This window comes from Cinclus cinclus, chromosome 14, assembly GCF_963662255.1.
Source record: "Cinclus cinclus chromosome 14, bCinCin1.1, whole genome shotgun sequence".
Classification (NCBI taxonomy): Eukaryota; Metazoa; Chordata; class Aves; order Passeriformes; family Cinclidae; genus Cinclus; species Cinclus cinclus.
This window is the reverse complement of record NC_085059.1, coordinates 6,518,444-6,537,896: the sequence shown is the minus strand read 5'-3', so window position 1 is coordinate 6,537,896 and position 19,453 is coordinate 6,518,444. Positions and strand designations below refer to the sequence as shown.

General features: G+C 39.9%; 1 protein-coding gene across 1 annotated transcript in view; it reads left to right on the top strand.

Moving 5' to 3' along the window:
* DOCK2 (dedicator of cytokinesis 2) overlaps nt 1-19,453 on the top strand; it is a 157,473-nt gene that overhangs the window by 113,858 nt on the left and 24,162 nt on the right. Inside the window, exons 31-36 of the mRNA XM_062502407.1 lie at nt 6,765-6,865; nt 6,963-7,021; nt 8,314-8,462; nt 13,747-13,832; nt 17,686-17,842; nt 18,955-18,995. Of these exons, the coding sequence (XP_062358391.1) occupies nt 6,765-6,865; nt 6,963-7,021; nt 8,314-8,462; nt 13,747-13,832; nt 17,686-17,842; nt 18,955-18,995 (593 nt within the window). The remainder of the gene's footprint in view (nt 1-6,764; nt 6,866-6,962; nt 7,022-8,313; nt 8,463-13,746; nt 13,833-17,685; nt 17,843-18,954; nt 18,996-19,453) is intronic.

Here is a 19,453-nt window from a genome sequence, read left to right as displayed (position 1 = left end):
GTGTGTGAAGTTATTCTAGTTCATCCTTTACATAAACTTCAGGACTTTATTATTTTATGGTTGATCTCACAGCTTTCAATCTGTTTTAAATGATTCCTCTTGTGCTAAAACCTGTTTGAGAATTGGTCTCTTGGTGCTCAACACAGAGCCCCTTGGTCCCAAATAGCTGGAGAGGAGTAAGTGGTTACACAGGACAAGGTTGAAAGGCAGTAGTGAAAAGAAAGATAAAAGATTCACACTCAGTTACAGTGGCCCCAAATAGGAAATGTAAAGCTTTTTCCTGCTTTATTTCATTAAAAATGTTTTACCTTCAAATAGTGTGATTATACAAATGCATATATGTATAATGTTAATTAAGATTTTTGAATCACAATTAAAGATGTTTCTTCCAACAAACTTAAAATTTATTTCTTTAGTAAATATCCCTGTTGGAATCTCTCAGGCTCTTGACATAATTATGATATAATCTTAGGCTCTATCAGTTTATTAACAAGCAGTTTATATCCCATTGTTTCTGTAGCACTCGATCCCTTTTTACTGCATGATGTGTCAGTAATTTTTAAAAGCAGATAACAAAGGCCTGAAAGACATCACCATGTGCAGGATGTCAAAACCACACAGGTTATAAAGACTGGATCTGTCCAAGTTTTATTAAGGTGTGCACTGCCTTCTTCAAGCATGAAAGCAGCAGTTTGATCTGGAACCTTCATTTCAGCTCTTTCCTGTGGCAATTTTGTGCCTTCCAAAGTGTTATCAAACAACCAGGGATGTTCTAGTTCAACACCTTGCAGTTCAAGGGGATGCATTAAACTCTTTTATTCTTGACTTGTCAGATATCTGGAGGCTCTGAGTAAGGTAACCAATGTTATAGTAAATAAGTGGTGCCCTGTAGAGAATTTTAATACCCTTATAGTCTTCATAAGAGACTTGAAAGTACAAATCAAGGTGTTACCTTACTTTTCTCTCATGAACAAAACCTCTGCAATCCTTCTAAGAGTTCCCTAAATATACCTATTTAAAAAGCTGCACCTGGACTAAAAAAGGTCTGAATAGTGCAAAGCACTTTGTCTAATATCCTTAATTATAAATTTAAATTTGATTTCCCACAGTATTTCTTTTTTTTTTTTGTATTAATATATCTTGGCTGTAAACAAACCTGTGCAGTGGTTAACTCAAAATTAATGAGAAACTCCTGTACTTTATAAAATACTTCAGCTTGCAGTATAGTATAGTGTAGCTGTATTTCTATTTTTATTTACAGTCCTATTAAAAATTGAGAATGGGACAAAGAAATTTGCTTTTCTATTGTGATTTGAAAGAAAATGTGGAAGAGCGTAACTTCCGTGTTCGTTAAGAGCTGCAGCCTGATAATCACAGGGGCTGTTCATTCCCACCTCCAGCCCCACACATCCCACCCCTCAGGTGTGTTTGGGGCAGCTCCCTGAGCCCACTGCAGGAGGAGCTGACTGGGCTGGGGAGAACAGAGATGAAAATCAGTCAGAGTGTTATCTAAAATAAGAAGATGCCACACCTTTAAGTTCTGTGTAAACAAGTGCTTGATTTTTACTGTTTGCAGGATGGTGTTTTCAGATCAGATTATTAAGAGTTGAAGCAAAGTCTTAATTAAAAGAAAAACTTGAAAAGCTGTTGGAAGCACAGTGAAATAGATCTGAGGATTTTCACTTGGCTGAGTGGTTGCATGGCAATAAATAGTAGACAACCAAAACAAACAAAGCAAGTCAACTGTGAAGTGGTTGAGCACCTAAGAAAGTGTGCTTTAAATCTAGAGAAATGAAATGAAATGAAATGAAATGAAATGAAATGAAGAAATTTTTTGCTACTCTAGTTGAGCTTGTTAAATGGAGAAAACAAAAGGCTCCTGGCCTCTTTCTTGTTTGCAAAGCTAATTGCTTTTTTCATTTATTATGTGATTCAGGTAGAAGGGAAAGAGGTGTTACCATTTGGGGCCTGGGAAAGGATGTGCTGTGTCTGATCAGTCCCGAAGTTTAGAACTCAGCATTGCCTTAAAGCCTTAGGTTCAATGCTGAGGCTGTTGGATAGAAAGAAAAATCCCAAACCCCTGCCCAGCACAGCAGTGAAGGGCTGTTAAATTTCCTGCCTTAGCATGGTCATCACTCAGATTCACCCTCCCTTTTTGGTAGGGAGCCCTTCCTTGATCCCAGAGCTCTGACACCAAGGTTGTCATCACACTGGGAAGGCAGCAAGGGCCACCATGGGCTTGGGAATCTTTGGTCTTGGAGGTAAAAAATCATTTGACATCTGAAATTTTGTGCCTGCTGGGTGAGGAGGTGGTTTTCCTTGGTTTGAGATTTTTTCTGGGTTTGCACACAGTGTGTACAAGGGATGGATTCAGTACATCAGAGGTTGTGTCCTGCAGAGATTCTTCAGTGTCAGCACACAGCAAAACTTAGCACCATAAAACCAGGTCTGCCTGCAAGGCTTCTGTTGTGGAATATTTACTGTCGTGCTGATAAAACAAAGCTGTTGGCTCCAGAGGAAATAATTTTACAGGAGAGAAGAGAGTGAAATTTCATTAAGTGATTGACCAAAAATAAACCATGAAGTAGGAGTGAAGGAGAGATCCCAATATTCATGGTGCCTACAGTACAAACAGGGACAGAATCTTGCATAATGCATGACTCTGCGTTCTTCAGTACTGAACATAAACTGGAACGTGAGGATTTAATGCACAGAGATCTGAAGTTTCAGCAGGAATTATTGAAATAGGTAAAAACCCTCAATATTTAGCAGTTTCTATTCTATTCATGCCCCTGGATTTGAAACAAGTTATTTTCTTGCATTTATGCTAGATATAAAGAGGTTGTGTTGTGCAGGGAATATTTTCTCACTCCAGGATTCTGGAAAATGAATTCAGCAGTTCACCTGTGTGAAGCAGCTTAGCAGAGTTTAGCAGCTCTTGCCTTGGCATGTGGAGCTGGAGCAGCTGAACTGGCAGGTGTCCTTCCAGGTACATGTTCAGAGCTTGCAAGGAAAAGTCTGAAGGCTTGCAGCTGTGGAAAGTATTCTAGATTTAGATTCTGAATTCAGGGTGACCCTATGGGGAGAATAGAAGGAGATATATCGATGGCATACACGAAAGAAGGCAAGCAGGTCTGAGGTTAGACTTTCCCCTGAAGATCATGACAATCAATGTCTTATTGCTTGGGTTTTTTACAGTTTCATTCTTTGTTGCATTTCATGTCAATTAAAAGTCTTATCAGTGTGATTGCAAATTGCTTATTTTTCTCTTTTCCATCTTTTTCTTTGTTTGATCCCAACAGTATTTAAAATAATATTCCCAAGGATTGTCTTAGTTGATTGCAGAAGAGTCCCAGGCACAGTGTCCACTGCGTCCACACCACCTCCACTCACTGGTGCCCCCCAGTCAGGACCACTTATGTAGTTCTAAGAGGAGTTGTTGTGGGATGCCTTTGATGTTTCCTTTTCCCTGGAGGTGGGCAGGGCTGGAAGCGTAGGGTTCATTGTCAGGTTCTCCTGGTAAAGATAAGGGAAATTCAGCCATTCTTAAAAGATGTTGCAGTTTTGGGATTTTTGCTGGTTTGCTTCGAGCAACAGCTCTTTAGGGATTTGCCCACTTCAAACGTGAAGATTGAACGCTGTGTCCAGACCACTGCTTTGCAACTGGGCTTTTGCAGGGCAGCAGAACAGCTACACCTCCAAAAGGTGTAAATTCTGGATTTAGGGTGCAGGAGTTGAGATGGGCTCCTCAGAAGAGGCTTAACGAACAAACAAAAATCTTTAAAATTGTGGAATATATTTTTGAAAAGGTGTTCCCTGAAGGTCATCCTGGTGTCTTTGGTTTAATTGTAACAAAAACTTTGATTTTCTGTACTTACACAATACATTCATGGTATTGCAACAGCTGTCTGAGTAGATGTCATCTATGGCAAATAGGACGATTCCAGGACATTTTGGTTTCTGTTGGCAGCTGATGTCATTGCAAGGTGTTACCTCTGTCCAGGACAACATTTTCACTCTGCTGTCACTGTCACCTCCTGGCTCCATCACCTTTGGTTTCCAGTCTTGCTCTGCTCGGGAGGAGTTTCCATGCAGGGAGGGAGGACACCTGCCCTGTGACAGTCCCCACCCTCGGTGCCACTGGACTCCTCTCTTGGCTTTTGTGCAGGATTCCTTTGGGAATGTCGCTGGACACCTTTGGGGCAGGCAGGGTGAACAAACCCAAAGCATTTTGTTGTGCTGGGGCGCAGCTGTTGTAGAGGCTCTGCTCTGGAAATGCAGCGTTATTGATTCCTGCTCCTCCCTCCCTTCCCTCCATTAGCACTACATTTACGGGGCATTAGAAAGGATTATAATTCTGTATCTGTTCTCTTATAGCGATTAGAATTCATATATTAATCACCTATGCCACAGAATTTTATTATAAGAGGCATAGTCCAAAATCTAATGTCAGTCTGATTTGAAAGAAAACGCTTATTTGTTGTGTTTTCCTACTCTTCTTGCATGAGCTATGCTCCATTAATAACTCAGCAGTAATGAAATGTATTTCAACATCACAAACAGAATGGTGCAGCTTATCTTTATGTTAAAATCTTCTTTAAGAAACCCCAAATCAAAACCCTCAGTGCATTACAAATACACAGGGGAAAAACACGCACTGCAAAAATCCATGTATGACAGTGACAGACATTGCAGAAACAATGCAGAGGTTAAGGGGGAGTGAAGCCATGGGGAAATTTAGCTAGAATTAACTATATTGGAAATAACAAAGTGTTGTATTTTTATATATATGTATTGTATTGTGCATTTGCAAATTATCAAATTACAGAGTCTGACATAAATATTTGATCCTTCCACCAGCAAATAGCAGCTTTCAGAGGTGTGTGAAGGGGGACGCTGCAGCCTTTACTCCTGGATGATTTTTTAATATAACTACCAAGTCTTTTCTTTGTGAGATGGCTGGAAATTTCCTGCTAAATTAATTCCACATTTTCCAATTCAACAGATGTCCGAAACACCTTGGAATGTTATTATGGGATTAAGAGAAAAGAAGACGTGGCTCATAAGAATAATTTTTGCATCTTTAAAATTTTGTAAAATCATGTTATTTTACTTTAGAGAGACTGTCTGGTAGGGTTCTAAAGTTAGTTTTGGTGCTTAAAATCTTGTGAGTCCTTAATTTGAATATGCTATTGAAAGTGAAAGGATTCCATTTTGTAGCCTCTGAGGATGGAAGGAAAAGTATTTTAAAAATAAACAGATTGAGTCTGTAGGGTGTGTCTCTGGCAAAGGTGGCACTGAACTTGGAGCTATTAAATGAAATAAGAGACCATTTAGAAATAAGCCTTCATTCTTCTCCCCACCATCCAGAACAATTTGAGAAATTTTCCATTTCACTGCTGTAAGTGACACATAGAGAGTGCGTGTCCTGCACATCAATAAACACGGCTTCTCAAGGGGAGGAGAACTCCATGCTGGTCAAAATAATCTCTTAAAATATTTGGTGAAAGGGTGAAACTGTCCTTTCAGGGCATAAACAACATTAGTCCTGGTGAGCAAGGCTCAGAAGTGGCTGCAGAATTGCTTGGTGTGTGTGCAGCAGGGCCAGCTGGGCTCACACAGAGCCCTCCAAGGGCTTTGGGAGGGGCAGAGCCTTGGCTGGGCCCCCAAGCGAGGAATAAATTCACAGCAGGATCGTCTACAAATTGCAGAGGACGTTTGGAAATGGTATTTATTACAGGAAATGTCTGTGGTTCTGGGTGTGGGTTTGTGTGCTGGGACCTGTTTGTCCCAGGTATTTGCACACAGGAGTTTTCCAGGCTACCGAGGACAGAGACCACTTCAGTTCTGACAGAACATTTTGTTTCCAGGCTGTTCAGTGAGGGTTCCCAGCCCAGGCTTGTATTGCACCACACAAAATGAAGAGCTCTGTCCCATGTTTAGTTCCATCCTTTGAATACTGAATGCATTTACTATCTCCTGCTCTCTCGCTGAGCCCTGCCATTGGTTTTAGCTACAGCTGCGTTAAGTGTTTAAAGCTGCTGCTGACTGCCTAAAAGCTTCTGAAAATTGTATTTCCTTCCTTAAATACGTGTTTCCTAGGGAAGTTTCTCTTTTCCCTTTCCATTTCTAGTGTGTGAGAAGTGCTTGTTTTTGACTGTGTGTAGAACAAACAGTTTGCTCTCAGGAATTAAGGGCTGTGCACTGTAAGCACAGAGGCTTTTTGTCTGCTTCCAGTACAGACTCAGTACTATCAGCTGTTATTTAGGGATGTATTTTGTCCTTCTTTCATGTGGAGAGCTCTTCACAAATGCCACTGGAATTTCATACAAATGGTTGTTGAATTAGTATCTGAAGAGGAGGCAGGAGATGCCTTTTGAAGTGGTGCTCAAATGCAGTGTAATTACATTGGTGCCTTCAGCTCCAGTTTGTTAAGATCCACCAGCATGTAACATGTTCCCCCAGCCCTGCTTTGGTTCAGGGATGAATGTTGTTGGCTAATGAATCTCTTGTGAATCTTTTTTTAGCAATATTTATTCAGCTGCTCTGTTATTAAGAGCAAGTGTGTAGTAGTGGTTATTAGAATTCATCTTTCTTGTTTTTCTGCTAATTGCATAATACTAACGATGTACATCTCTGCATAATATAAAAATCTCATATTGCTTGCATCATTTGATTTCATAAATTATTCTGCATTATGCATAATTTAATATTATTCCCGCTTTTCTCAAAATTATTATAATTTCCTTATATTCAATTTACAGCTGTGGAACAACTATTTTCACTTGGCTGTGGCTTTTATTACCCAAGATTCACTACAGCTAGAAAACTTTTCCCATGCAAAATACAACAAAATCCAGAACAAGTAAGCAAAATATATCCTTTATCTTACATCTTTAATTTTGTAGTAATGTGATAAAAAGGTAACCATAAAAATACCTTTGATATTCCTTTCCTCCCAGATATGGAGATATGAGACGTTTAATTGGCTTTGCAATCCGTGACATGTGGTATAAACTTGGTGAGTAACAAACTGAGCTTCACTGCCCCTGAATCTGTCACATAATGTTTGTTCCACTGAAAAAAATCTGACATGAAACACTTTTGTAAATATTTCTGCTATTTGAACTTAAAATATGTTTTCACTCTTGTGATTAAGCTTGGAGCCGATGTGAGATACAGCTGGACTACAGCCAGGTTTGTATTCAAGAGAGAACTCACCACCCTCTCTCAGGTTTCAAACATGACTGAAATCAGATTTCAGAACCTTATTTTGCAGGATAGAGACTGGATGAATTTTCCCTGAGGTCACTGCTCAGACTGAACCTATGATTCTGCAAATTAGGAGACTCAGATTTGGAATCTGTTTGGGATAAAGTCCCAAAAAACATTTTTGCATTTGTCATACTGCCAGGCTCTTCTCCTCCTCCTTTGAGAGTTTCTCACTCACTCCTTTGGGATCATTTCCTGTTAGCTGAACTTAGGTAGAGTATTCATTTTATCTTGGAAAATTTTTGTGTGGCATCTGCATTAAAAATTCACAGGGCACGTATGAGAGAGAAACGTCAGACTCAGAACACTCCTTAGTTTGGAGCAAGTCTCGCATTTGTTGATGAGAACATTTTTGTCTCCTTAGAAGCCTCGGGTAGCAGTGACACTCTCCCACAGCTCTTTGGGTTTGCTGCTCTGCTCCATTTATCAGGGCAGCGCTTGAGCCACACTTGGGACCTGGCCAAGCCTTCTGCAGATTTGGGGGTTTGTTGGCAGCTGATGTAACCCTGGTGCTACCAGATAATTCCTGTGGGTTCAGCAGCTGGCTTCTGTGGCTGGTGTTTCTGGTACTGCTGCTGATTTTGATGCATTGGTTGTTTTTGATTCCTGGGTGCAACGTCTGATTTTATTCTAAAAGCCAGTAATTGTTTTCTCTCCTTCATGGAAAGGTTACTCCATGTGATATTACCGTGTGGTGCTCTCCTGCTGGTAGAATTTGGGAGGTTCTTAGGGTAACTTACTACTTTCTGCTCTAAATAATTACAAGGAAATGTCAAAAACTGAAAAATAGAATTCTTCATTGAAAATATTAACTACTCTGGCATTGCTGCTTACTCCTGGCACTGCATTCTGGCACCTTAGGTGACAGTATCCATTCACATGCCCCCAGCTTCTGAGAGGAAATGAAGAGAAGTGACTGAGTTGTGAGACTCGACCAACACAGATGGCTGAAACACTATTTTAAATTATTGCAGCTCCCAGATGTCTTCCTAAAAACATTTGGTTTGCTCCTCAAATATTCAACTTTTGGTTTTGTTTCAGGCCAGAATAAAATTTGCTTTATTCCGGGGATGGTAGGGCCCATCTTGGAAATGACTCTTATTCCAGAAGTTGAACTACGAAAAGCCACGATCCCAATTTTCTTTGACATGATGCTGTGTGAATATCAGAGGACAGGAGAATTTAAAAAGGTAATTACAAATACTCTGCATAAAAATGTGTTTAAATGTCATGTTGTCAGTATTTCTGGTAAATGTTTGTCAAGTGAGCTTTTCTGCTTACGCAAAGTGAAATCCCAAATATTAAGAACCAAAGAAACAGCAAGTGTAGGATCTCCAGAGTGACTTAGTTCAGCTTAGGCAGAACTTGTTGCAATGACAGATGGAATAGCAAAGAGGGGCCCAGGGAGATCGCAGGATCTGAATCAAATTTTTCAGGATTTTACTGGAAAAGTTCTGAGCAGCAAGACTTGCATTGAATCCAGCCCTTCATTAAGTAGGAGATAGAATTAAATGACCTCTAGGGATCCTCTGTAATCTAAATATTTCCTTGTCCCCCTTCCTTGTGACATAGATATTGGCAAGCCAAAACTTCCAGGTTTTAATACGGAGTATCTGACAGGAGTAGCAGTGAATAGATAAACATATGTTATCAGATTTACCAGGAAACTGTGACTTTTCTAAATGTTTATTGTGAGAAAAAGTAATCACGGTGATGGACTGAAATTCCTGGAGTGTTTCCCGCAGTTATTTTGAAAAGTAAAAAGAATTTTTAAGTCACTACTATGAAATAGTTTTGATTAATGGAATAGAAATGGGGATGGTGGGGCAGGGCATTAGGGATTGTAATCTAAATTTCCAGCCTCTGCTTGCTGTGTCTGCCTGGGCAGTGGAATATCCATCCCTGTCTGACATCTCCATTCCTCTCGAGCTCTTTGGGCATGGACCCACCTTGTTCTGTGTTTGCACTCTGCCTCCCACAGTAAATTATAAACTGGATATTCAGTTTTGTAGTTACACAAATAATTAATTCCGGACAATCTGTGTAAAGGAAAATGACAAACAAAAAGGCATCATTTTAGACACACATAAATATAAATATCTCGTATACCCAGCTATGTTTAATACTTTAAATCATTTGGGGCATTTCTGTGTCAATGAAGTGTGGAACAAATGAGCAGACTGAATTTCCATTTTGGTCTGTATTCCACAGCGCAAAGCTTTTGGTTCAAGGCCAAGATTAAAAACCACTTTGTTACTGTGCATCTGTTCCCTCCGTGTCCTGATAGTCCTATATTTGCCTTCTTAAAAATGTTTTCCTGCTCATGGCTTATACCTCATCTCTTGGGAGAGACACACAGATCTGTACAGCCCAGGAATCCCAAAAACTCATCACTCATCCTGCCTGACTAACAGGAGCAGCAGCTTGGGAGCCTGGGAGAGGCCAGGCACTCCAGTGCCCACTGAATCACTTCTGCTGCCAGAAAATTAAGTTTCAGGTGGTATTTTACAGTGCCAAGGAACAAGGACATTGGGTTTATTGCAGCTTAAGGAAAAGGGGGAGTTTTCATCAGATGGTGCAAAAACTATTTCATAATTGAGCAGTTGAGTCTCATTGGACTCTAATGTTCTGCTTTAGGAATTGTGATCATTTGCTCATCAGGAATCATAGGGTTTATCCTCTCTGTTGCTATGCATGAGGTAATTAAGATAAAAAAGCTTGCCTCTCTAAGTTTAGCCATACTGATAAGTTTTTTAAAATACATATTTTAAAGGAAAAGCACATTAAGTTTTATGTTTTAAAATTGTTACCACCTTCATTTTAAAGGAGCAAGTAAGTTATATGAATGGATAATTATTGGGTGCACAAACACATAAACTCCAGGTTTTGGTAGTGGGCAATTTTCATTTGCAAATTGACATTTAGTAGCATAAAGGATTTTTTATAAAGCTTTAGTATAAAATTTTGAGAATGACATGTTATTTCAAGAGTGCCTGGGGCACTTGGGAGCCCAGAATGACATTCACTTAAAACATAATTTTGTGGAACTTTAAAAATAAAGAATTTATTTCTAATCTAATCTTCTCTAATGAGAGAAGGGGGCGGGAGGGAAAGCACAAACAGAAACATCTTTATGAGCTGAGTCTGTACCAGCACAGGAACCAGAGCTTGTCTGGTACCTCCCACACAATTTAATAACCTTTCCCAAAAATCCTGTCTCTTTTAACATCCCTGGAGCTGTGCTGGGACAGGTCTCTGTTCTGGGGGGGCACAGGGGGTGTGCTGGGGCTGGGGGCTGTGTCTTGCTGTGTGTACACAACATACAGGCATTAAGAATATAAATTCATTTAAATTTATCAAGCAAGAATTTTATTTTATTTAGCTATTTCTCGGAAATTGTCTAATCCCAGAGAGAAAGAAAAATCCACCTGTGGCTGTCTCAAGAATGAATTGCTCTACAAATATATTTAAAGGCTTGGAATCTGTATGTAGGTGCAGGACACAGTAAGACATTTTCTTGCAATCCTTTCTTCTGCTTCACACGTGTAATTTCCATTCACCCAGAGCAGTGTTACATAAGCTCATAATTTTAACTCTAATTGAAGATGTAGAGAGGGAGCCATTAATATCTACTAATTTTAGCTATCAAGGCTCTGCCTATCATGAGCTCAGAGAGCTGGGAATCTTGGAAAGCCAATTTATTCATCTCTCAGTGTCTGTGGATAGACTCAGTCCTGTAAATAGATGCCTTTCTCCTTCAAATAAAAAGAGAAGCTCGTTGCTTATGTCTTGGACACACAGGGTTAAAAAAGTCCCATCCTTCAAATGCTGATAACCCACGTTGCCTTTCCTTGAAAGCACTGTTGTGCATTTTATTAAGATCTCCCAAAAGAAGACACATCATCAAAAGATCTCGTCCTGCTTGTTCTGAATGTGATCTGAGGCCAGGAGATAGAAAATGCTTGCTTAAAAACCAAACCAAACCAAACCAAACAAAACAAAACAAAAAAAAAAAAAAAAACCAAAAAAAAAGGAAAATTAGCTCTTTGCAGAGTAAATGAAAATATCATTTAAATAAACATGGATTTGAGTTACATTGCAGACTTAACTTGGCTTAGGAAAGATTAATTCATCTTTGTTTATATTTCTGTTCAAATAAATCATACAGTTTATGTTTGGTATTTTCAGTTTAGTATCTCTCGTGGGTTCTGCTGATTGCTGGAGCCATCTGGGGAAGTTTTCTGTGTTTGCTTTCCTTCCTGACTGCTGGGGCTCCGTGTCAGAAAGCAGTGCTGGCTGCTGCTGGGTGCTTGGGGTTCCAGACTCGTTGTTAGAGGACAGGATTGTGGCAGTGTCCTGCAGCTCTGAGCTCTCGCAGGTGGCTGAGACAGTGACTGAGGTGTCCTCAGCAAGCCCCTCTGGCACAGGAGATTTACCTGCTGTAAATAACCACATTGCTTTCTCCCAGTTTTTGAAACCCTGTTGTGTGTAGGAGTTTCAGAAGGATGGGATCTCAGCAGCAGGGGCTGAGTTTTACAGCCTGGTGTTTCAGAGATCCATGTGGAATACACAGATGTGTTTTGTGCTTTGGCATCAAGGTGTGCTCAGAGCTGGGGAGATTCCTTGGATCTATTCGAAAAGCTAAACTTTATACTTGTGTTTAAACTTTAAACTTGGGTGCCAATGACAATTAAGCACACTCTGTTTAAGTGAGAGGGAAGAGACACTTTCCAGAGCTTAATTTTGTTGTGTAGAAACATTAAAACTTTATTCTATATTTCTGCCAACTTTTTTATTTGTTTCGATCCAAGCAACTGATTATTTTTTCTCTTCTTACAGTCTGTTGAGAAACTGAAGGAAAGATGCTTAGGAAGAGTTTTTTTGTTCAGATTGAGCAATGTGAAATTATTGCCTCTTTGAGAATTAATCAATTCTCTACCTGCTGAATAAGTACTGGGAAGGATTTAAGAAGTGGATTTAACTGGTGCTTGACCTGCACTGTATTCACAGATTTGTCTTACTGCAGTAAGCCCACAGAAAATAGCTGGATTGGATGCTTTTGCTCAATATTTCTTTGTTCTGAAATTACCAGGCACTTGTGTTACCCACATTAAATACTAATACACATCCTGCTTGCACATAAAAATTAATTCAGAGCCTTTTAAACTTCTATTTCAGCCAGGATGAGACAGAGCAGTTTTGTTTTTTTCTGTTAAGCTATTTTTCAGTGATAGCTCTTTATTCTCTAATATTAATACAGTATGTACTGCTCAACAGGCAGTCTTTCATTTGTATTCTAATTACAGAGAAAGAATTAATATTAGAGTAGCAAAAGCTGCAAGTAAGGAAGTGGTGGAAGTGGTGGAAATGGCTCCTTCCTCCCTGCCCCTCTCCAGAGCAGTGCCACTGCTCTGAGCCCAGGTTTTGCTCTTGGTGTGAGCAGTGGAGAAGTTTGGCTGCTCAAGATGCTGTTTCAAAACTCCTTGAAAGAAGCAGCAGCAGCTTCAATTTCTGCCTCAAGAGTGGTTTGCAGGATCAGGGTGGCCAGCAGATCTGGGCTGGACACTGGGGGGAAGAGGGGAAAGTTTGGCCTTTGTTCTTGAGAAATGATGAATCATTTTTCTGGGTGGAGAATTTGAATCATGACCTACTTGAAGGAAGTACATCAAGTAACATATTTTCATTTAGAATGTCATGCTCTTTAAAACTGAAGAAATTTGTGACCTGCTTGGTGCTCTAAGAGGAAGGACTGTTTTCTTCTGTGTAGCCCTGGCTTGGCTTCTTCAGCTCTGAGCTGAATGTTTTGATGAGGATATATTGAAATTAAGCAAAATATTTTGCACTGCAGTTATCTGAAAGTACCATATCTGAAATACTACATTAATTCTTTGTACCATAAGAGGTTTCCAGTTCTCTGATGGGATGATCTAGATCCCAGCCTGCCAAAGCTCTCAATTACTCAGAAACACTCCAGGGAGAAACAGAATTATTCGTGTACTGACAATTGTGTGAAATTTTGTATCAAAGGAGAACAGCGAAAACTTGCTGCATTAGCACAGTAATGAGTTCTGTCATTTTTACAGTGGTTTTAATAATTAGATCTATGGAAAGCAACAGAGCTTTATTTCAATGTAGGTCTCCACAAATGCTCTCCCTGTGCCTCTTGATGTGTCAAAGACTTGTCAGGAACCCTGAGGTAGATCTTTCCTACATCTTCTGAACAGGGTGCAGTTTGCACGAGGACAAAACTGTCTGGAGCTGCACCAGTCCCTGAGCTTGTGTCTCACGTGCCCAGGGCAGGGGAAGCTCTGTGAAAATCTGCGTCCAGGCTTTCAGCCCCGCTAAAAGCCCAGACCAGAATATGCCCAAGCATTTAACCCTTGGGAATATGTGACATAATTATCAAAGGTACTTTTTTGATACCATATTAAAGTGGATAGCTGCTCAGTGTTTTGATTTTTCTTTCTTCGTTAGTTTGAAAATGAAATAATTTTGAAGTTGGATCATGAGGTGGAAGGAGGACGAGGGGATGAACACTACATGCAGTTGTTTGAGTCCATGTAAGTAGTGAATGAGAATAAATAGAACAAATGCCTTCAGGATGTGTTTCTATCTTATTGTTCCCAGTTCTCGGGTTGTAACCTTACCTGAAATAGAATCTTGGCAACTTTTGTAATGAAAATATTGGAAATACCATAATGTTTCACCCCACCTTGTTTGCACTGCAGTTTTGCTCGTTGAAATTATTTTTCTGGTTGTTTTTTTATTGTTTTGTGCTTCATCTAAATTATGAAGAAGTTATACCTAACCTGCATTTTTACATATCTAGATTGGACTCCAAGAGATTATTCAGACAAGTCTGAATTAAATAAGGTTTAGTGATGTCATGTGCATGTTTTGTTTCCTCAAAGCCTGCTACCCTGTATGGGTTGTATTTCTGGGTAGGAGTAGCAATCTTTTCAAAGTCACATCTCTCATCAGATGAACCATGAAGGCTTTGGGCACACACACAGGGGACATAAAGAATCATTTATTCTGTTTCTTTTTGCAGCAGCTTTTATCAAATTTGAATGTTGCTGTCTAGTTTCCTTCAGGATTTCCCTTTGGGTAAACAGCCCCAGTATTTCAGTTTATCATATGGAATGTTTTCTGGACGTTCCTACAGTGCCTCCATCTAGTTTGAAGCACTACATTACCTTAAAAGAGAGTGTTCAAACTGAGATTTTATCTATGCAAAAAGCAAAGCTTCCCTGTGTATGTGACCCTTTGAAGTTCACTCTTTCTGAGCTGTATAACATTATTTGCTTGCTTTGTTTGCACTTTGCTCTTTCATTCCAGTGCTTTTCTTGGAAAGTGGCACTATCCAGTTAAAGCCCATCTTTGAGCAGTGCAGTCAGGGACTGTCATCAAGCACAGTACAGAGCTTTTGATCTCCTGCCTTTGCAAGGCCCCCTTCTTGCTCTGACATACCTGGTTTTTCCCCTTGGTACTGTCCCACTTTCAGTCAGGCCTCAAGTTCAAAGTCTCTACATTTCTGAAGATGACAGTTCATCCTATCTTCAGATTTTGTTAAATGACACCTGTTGATGGAGTGTTGAAGCAGAGGCTGGTGACCTGCCTGTGGTAGGACCTGTTCTCTCAGTTTGGTTTAAGTCTTCCTACATTTGTACCTTTCAAAGCAGGGATTTCAAGCTTCTGTCCCCAGTTTCCTGTTCCAGCTGGTAGGAGACCCAGTTAAATTTGCCTCCACATTTATTCATTTGGTCATTTTTCCATCAGCTTATCTCCTGTAGCTGTCTGCACTCCTGCACTGTTCCAGGTGTCACTTGGAGGCACATCTTTAGCAGCACTCAGTGACTGATGTGTTGCTGCTCACCTCTGCAAGCAACATTTGCCCACACTGGTGTTTGCTGGGAACTTCTCCATACCCATGAAAATAAACTCAACAGGTTCAGCAGAAGTTTAATTAAGCACTGCCTTGCATTTGTCCCTAGACCTAAATATGAGTGTGGCCCGTGAGGGGTTGTGACCTGTCCTAGACAGTGCCCAGGGGAAGCTGGGGTGATGTGGGGCAGGTGAGAAGTTGTTCTCAACAGGCAGAGTGGACAAGGCTGCCCTGCCTGGGGAAATGCAGGAGAATCAGTGCAGCTCCATGAACACAAGCTGTGCCATGCCACTTGTCCTCAGGCTCAGAAAATGACTTCTGGCATGTTTTAGTTCCTAACACAGGCACAACAGGAAATGGCACTTGGCAGCTTTCCAGTTCCCCATCATTGCAGTGGCCCATGCTATGCAGTTGTTTTTCTCCAGCTTTATTGCAAATCTTTCTTTTTTTAAAATTCTCTATTTTTTTCAAGCTCTGTTTAAAAATTCAAAGGTTTCTTGCTCCCTCCTGGGGGTTAAAAATATCTTCTGAAGTTTTGTGGTCCTTTTTATTGGGATTATTGTATAAAGCTGAGCAATACAACTTTTTGAATCTTCCCTCAAGAGACAGGAATTCTTCTCTCCTGCTCTTTTTGTAGCTCTTTATGTGGACTCTGGTTCACCTTTCTTTAGCGACTGGAGTTATGTACTTCGTGCTGGGTGAGACCCAGCAATAGCTTGTGGTTTATATCAATGGTTTTCTGCTTGTATTGGGAAGAAAATGTGATGTCTTGGTGCCTCATGTTCATTGTGCAGTCAGGAAACGTTCACAGCTCTGCCTTGTTTGCTGTTACTTCAGGGGAACCTGTGCTGAAATCCATAAGAGTCACTTAAATGGTGGCTGTACTTTCCTTTGTTAGTGTCTCACACTGTTTCTTATACTTGTAGATGTAAAATAACACCATTTTCCTGTGCAATATTCCAGTCTCCTATTTGTTTCTTATTTTCTTTCCCACAAACATCTTTTAATGTGCTCCAGCCTTTTCTGTCAGCTGTCAGCTTTTCAGCCCCTTTAGTGTTTCCATTCCATTTACAGTGTATTTCATAAGCCATGTGTCAGATATTGATTTAAATATTTCAGTTTCAGACCAGTCAGACAAAAGCAATTGGACTATTCTGGTTTTATCTGCTGGCCTCTGTCCCTCCTGTCTTATACAATATCAGTGTTTTTTCAGACATCCACGTACACATTCCCTCTGTGTCAGGACAGTAACTCCACTGGAGCTGCACAATCCAAAGAATAAACTTTAGATGCTGTTTTTACTTTGCTTGAGTTGGAACTTCAGTCCTGGGTATTCTGCAGAGGTTCCATTCTAGGCCAGAGCTTCAAGGATTTCTTTGCAATTGAAGTTAATATGAATATGTATTTTCTGAAGAAGGTTCAAATAATCATGAAGAGTAAAACAAAATTGGTTTGCTATTAATTAAAACAGCATACTTTTTAATAGAGTTTTAAAAAATATTGTGCCTAAAGATTACTACAGTTGTTTTTTTTTAACCTGGGTGTCTGGAAAACAGTGATGTACAGCTCAATCGTTAATTGAGCACTAAAAGGTCAGAACCTTCCCAGCTACCAACACAAACAGGATTGCTTGGGGAAAATTAACTGCATATCTGCCTGACCCAATAATTATATTTATAATTATATATGTGGAAATATATGTATGTATGTATGTATATGAATATATATATATTGTATATAAAAATGCAGTTTGTCAGAGAGGATCCCAATGGAAAACCAGAATGTTTAGTAGAGGAAACAAAAGAAAACCAAAGAAAGAAATTATTTCTCTTAAGCAAAGAAAGAAAGTACTCCTTAATGAGATGCAGGTAATCACTTAATGATGTTTAAAGAGTTAAATGTTGAAAACAAAGCTCTGACAGTAAAGGGAAATCTCTCCTCCAAAATCACTTCAGCACTTTTTAGAAACAATATATGCTAACGTTTTCTTAATGTAAATTAAAAGTGATGATGCCAAAATATAAAATTCCCTTTCCTGTATTTTTATCAGAGAAGATCAAGCTCCTCCTTTCAATCTCCAGAAAGTTGATCGGATTTTCTTATTTCTCAAAGTGGAATTACTCGGGTTATGTCTTTTTTGGGCTAAAATTGCAATTTTTGTTCATTTGAACTTCTACTCACATGTAACTGTACAAAGAAAAGGAAAGCATTTTTGCATTTTATGCTGAGGAAAGGAAGGTGCAGCGTTTATTGCAGTAGTGGCACATTTCAGAGACTTGAGTTTGTGATAGCACAGGTGCAGATTTCTCTCTCCTGATGTTGTGGGTTCACCCTTGAATTCAAAGTTGTTTTCAGAGAGGAAAAGTAAATGTTTCTTCTATTTTTTTCCCATTTGATTTATATGCCATCTGTCTTCTGAATATTTAAATTACCAACTCACAGAGGGAATTTCCGGGACATTCTGCAGTTGATTTAGGCATAATTCAGTATTTACCACCAGAACAGTCCCAATATTTCTGTACTTGCAGCCTTACAGAGTGTGCCAAGCAGCACCCTGGCATTTCCAGCCGGGTGGAAAGCTTTGTGAGCCTGGTGAGGGGGCTCCTGGAGAGGCTGCTGGATTATCGCTCCGTGATGAGCGACGAGAGCAAGGACAACCGCATGAGCTGCACCGTGAACCTGCTGGTACGTTCTGTCCTGGACCCTGGGGCAGGAGGGGAAGGCGTTTCAGTCCCTTGGATAAACACGCAGGTCAATCTTCAACGGGGCAGGAGTGGGTGACAACGTTCTGTAGTGATTTAAACTCTGGGGCAAGAGGTTTTTATATGTCTCTGCACAGATATATGTGTAAGTCTGGGAGCAACGTTCATCCATTTGCTTTGTTTGGTTTGTATGCTTTATCACTTTGGTTCTGTGGATAAATAAGGAAGTTTGCTGCTCATATGCCTGTACCTATTGACAGGTTTAGTGGGACAGGGGGCTCTTGACAGAGTCAAGCTGTGATGAGGAGCTGACCCTCTTGCTGCTTCAGCATCTCAACAATTACAGTTTTCAAATGTGGGTAGGAAACCTGCAAGGCACCTTTGCACTTGGGTGCCGAGAGATTTGAGGATCTGATCTTGTCCTAGGCCACTCTGTCTTCTTTTCTATTCCTGTTTTGTAATTAAGATATCACATAGAGAGATTCTTCCTCCAGGAAGTTCCTCAAAGCTGAGTAGGAACCTCTGGCACCTTTGAGGTATTACACTCACACACTCTTTGTTCCTCAATAATCACTGTGCAATGTGGTGAAAATGTCTGCAGCTCTTCAAGAGACATTCATATAATTTATTTTGCACAGCCTTAGAAGCTTGTATTCCTGCAAACATGTCATGGTGACCAAAAATGAGTTTTTTTCCTGGAACTGGCCTCTTTAGAGATATTGCACAACGATGTTCCATAACTACAGTGCTACACATCTGCTTCAGTATGTACCAGCTTCTACCAAGTGTAGCTGGAGCATGCGGTTTATTCTGTTAATGATTTGAATAACCATATTTTCCTTTTCTCCAATAGAAAAGCCTTCAGTAATGATCCCCTTATCAACTAGGAGAAGTATATGTATATATAAAACCATACATATAACTAATAAAAATATTAATGGAAGAAGTAGTTCAGTTAGTCTGTAAATAATCTACTTTTCGTGCTGTCTATGCTTTCTAACTACCAAGGAAAGCAAAACCTCAATCTATGTGCATGTATATATACAATTGTATTAAAGGACATTAGGAGGTAACTTTAACTGTTTGTGTCCCTAGAATTTCTACAAGAACATTAACCGTGAAGAGATGTACATCAGGTATGGCAACCATTGGATCTCTTTTGGAGAGGGCAGTTAATATTGTCTTGTGAGTTCTGGTTTTATCATTGGGCTTGGATTTCTGTATTTATTGTTACTTCACCATCCCAAATGACTCTGTGGCAGCCCTGGCCTCATCTGCATTCTCATTCTGTTGTTAGCTTAGCCTTCAGCAACTGGGAATCTGTGCTCTGTATTCAGCAGCAGCATTTTTTCCACAAGAATTAACTTTTAATTGATCAAATCACTCAACATTCATTGTCTATTGTTTGAAATTAAGAAAGTGCAGATAGATTTGAGGTTTAAGGGAGGGTGTTTCACACATTTAGGATGGCAGGGAAAGCATTCTGGTTTTGTAGAATGGCCCGGTCTGCTGAATCTCCTTCAATATGCAACACTCCACAGGCAAGGTTACAGTGGAGGCATTTTCTGTGGGAACTGCAGCTACACAGGCAAAT